Consider the following 3,114-nt stretch of genomic DNA (forward strand, 5'->3'; position numbering starts at 1 on the left):
ACTTGGACGTAAGTTGTAGGGCAATTCCCAAGTACCAAGGACTCAGGGAAGGGGGGGCTGTGTATAATCTTTGGTGTTATCAACTTCCCTCACCAACATTTTCTTTTCTTTTCTTTTCTTTTAAGATTTTGTATTTATTTATTCGAAAGAGATAGAGACAGCCAGCGAGAGAGGGAACACAAGCAGGGGGAGTGGGAGAGGAAGAAGCAGGCTCATAGCAGAAGAGCCTGATGTGGGGCTCGATCCCAGATCACCGGGATCACGCCCTGAGCCGAAGGCAGACGCTTAACCGCTGTGCCACCCAGGCGCCCCTCACCAACATTTTCTAAGACATCTTCAATACCATATGGTTTGGATAATTGATCCACTCAGGTCTTTAATCACCATAACAAAGCTCCTCGGTGTCTGGAATTCTTTTAGGTACTTACTTAGAGACCCTTCTCAGGAAATGTGAAGTCATTCTGAGCTCCCGTGTTCTGCCTGGGGTATAAGGCATTCTAGGGCTATGGCTAATGCTCTTAATTCCCATGTGCGTCTAGACAGCAAACAGAAATTTTCTACCCTGCAGCCTAGTCTCTATATCAGGTATTGCTGGGGCCCCAAAGGGTTTGGGTACAGTCAGCAGGTGTCAGGGGAGCACTGTGTGCTCATTGCACAGAGGTAGGTGGCTGAGTCGCTGGACTGGGAGTTGCTGATGAGCAGGGAGACATATTGTTTTGCTGCATCGACCTGCGCTGAAAATCTTCCTTCCTTTTTGTCACCTTGGGAGTACAGGTACACCAGCAGCTCAGGGCCCTTCTCGGAGTACTGTCTGTACCACACGAAGTACTGGGAAGCACTGTCACTATAATTGTAGTTGAGAGACGCAGTGGCTCCCTCCAGAACGCTCAGAGATCCAAGACTCTGCTCCACTCCCTTCTGGTGACTCTTCATCCCTATGCAAAAAGATAGCGGTCAGTCAAAGGATATTCGTTGGGTAGGGAATGCTTACTCTCCAGAATTAAATGAATTTTCACAGGCCTCCTACCCTGACCCTCTCTTAGTGGGGGAAAAACGTTCATGCTTCTACCCACAGCCCCAGAATAGGTGATAACTCCAAACATTGTACTTTCTATTCCCAGAGAGATGCCCCAAACTCACAGGTTAACTGAAGCCACAGGATCACTAGTAAAACTCTTGACTTCATCGTTCTTTCCTCCTCTGGTGCACTGAGGATTCAGATTTTAAGTCCTAAAAAAATGAGTCTAGCTCAGACATTTCAAATTCTTCTGCTTTAGGAATCATAGAATCTATTCTACCAACTAGGAAAAAAGAGATCTTGTCACCACCCCTGCTACACCAAGCCCCTCCTCTCATCTCCTTTTCCCTCTCTCTCCCTCTCCCTCTCCCTTTCCCTCTCTCTCTCTCTCTTTCTCTCTCTCTCTCTCTCTCTCTCTCTCTCTCTCTCTCTCTCACACACACACACACACACACACACACACACACACACACACACACACACCAGAGCTTTCCTCACTCTCTGAGAAAACACTGCCATCTTGTGGACTCATGATAGAGATCAAAGAAATGTTCAAAATGCAGACCCTTATTGTATGAACTGACAGCAGTAAAAATCCGCCACTTCAGTAAAATTAAAAATTTAAGAAGCAGATCGTCCAAGTCAATGTGTGTGGGGAGAGGGAGATGTGAACGTGTTTTACATGAAATGGCAATGCTTGTCTGAGCAAAAGCTGTTATAGAAAACAGCCACTTTCCTGCGCCGAAAAAGCCGTCATAGAGTATTCTAGCTTAGAAGCCCAGCGAGATTCTTGCGATTCGAGGAGCATTTCATAATGTGTAGCTCTTCTCCACATCAGGCCAGACTCTTCCTATCTCATTCCCTCACCTCCAATTTTTAAAGAAATTTATTCTAACTCAAAAGAATCCTTTCAAGACAGGTGGCCTAAAATCTGACCAAATAAACATGTTTCCAGCTCAAAACTTGGGCAATTTTTTTTTAGAAAGGCCAAGGACTGGAGGAATTTGGGATTTTTCATACCATTTTGCACCAAAATAGTGCTTACTAGAGCTATTACTATTATCATTATTATTACTACTACTGTAGAGATGGACTTGACTTCAATATCTAGGCTATAGAGAAAACCTAGTGTACCGGTTCGTGTGTCTAATTCTTATTTCCTTTTCTTGCATAAAGCGCCCGTATTTAGGGATTCAACTCCAAAAGTTACAGATCTGGTCTTGCGCCCTCTACATCTCCATCCTACCCTAGCCAGCAAACCAGATTTGTCAGAGGGCAATCTATGCCAGAAGCTTCTCTGGGACTACAGAGAAGCACAGACAACAGCTGTCCTCCCTGTTCCACAACCAACCTCGTGTCCTCGCAGAAGCTGGTGGCTACGGACCAGCAGTGGCTCGGCTCTCTTCTGGTCAGGACCCATGTAATCAGGATCCAGACAAGAGGGGGCAGTCAGGCCCTTCCCATTCCCACTGAAAACTGTGTTGGAAACAGCATGAGGGAAAAGATGCTAATATTGGAATCCCTTTCTCTGAGAGGACATTCCATTTGACAGAAACCATACAGCCATTGCTCAGTAAAGGTAAAAACCGAAGGAGATGCAACGGCCACAGAAGATGCTAAGCACCACGGTCTTAGGGAACTTATGAACCCCAAATATAAAGCCTTAAAAATAGAATGTCGACCTGAAGCACAGTCTTTGTATGAAGCACCACACCCTTTTTTAAGATTCGTCACAAAAATGAATATAAATGGCTAATCGACCCAATACTGTGGGGGATACAAAGCCTTATCCGTGCTGGCAAGGTGACAGAATCCACAGAGCATCACCACGGTCCTGCCTGCAGAAGCGTCCGTGCCTAATGCTGTCTAAAGAACATATGGAACTCCTTCAGATGATGGAAGGACGATGCTGAGGCGATCAATCAAAAGGAAACCCCACAGTCCCCTCTCTCATTCGATTTAGGTAGTCTTCGTTTTCCACACCAGTGCGTTTCTTAGACATGTCTTGTGAACCTCGAAGTACTGCAGGACAGGCTCCCATTCAAAGGGAACTCATCTCATATTGCAAATGCTAGTGATTTTGTGTCCGTTTGAGC

The 3,114-nt window shown here is 45.6% G+C and overlaps 1 gene segment (V, D, J or C); it reads right to left on the bottom strand.

Moving 5' to 3' along the window:
* Positions 1–618: 618 nt before the first annotated feature.
* On the bottom strand, positions 619–1,204 carry LOC130542292 (T cell receptor alpha variable 12-3-like). The segment is given in 2 exon segments: positions 619–935; positions 1,141–1,204. Coding segments are annotated over 2 exon segments (363 nt in total).
* Between the last annotated feature and the right edge of the window lie 1,910 nt (positions 1,205–3,114).

The sequence above is a fragment of the Ursus arctos genome, unplaced genomic scaffold (assembly GCF_023065955.2).
Source record: "Ursus arctos isolate Adak ecotype North America unplaced genomic scaffold, UrsArc2.0 scaffold_32, whole genome shotgun sequence".
Classification (NCBI taxonomy): Eukaryota; Metazoa; Chordata; class Mammalia; order Carnivora; family Ursidae; genus Ursus; species Ursus arctos.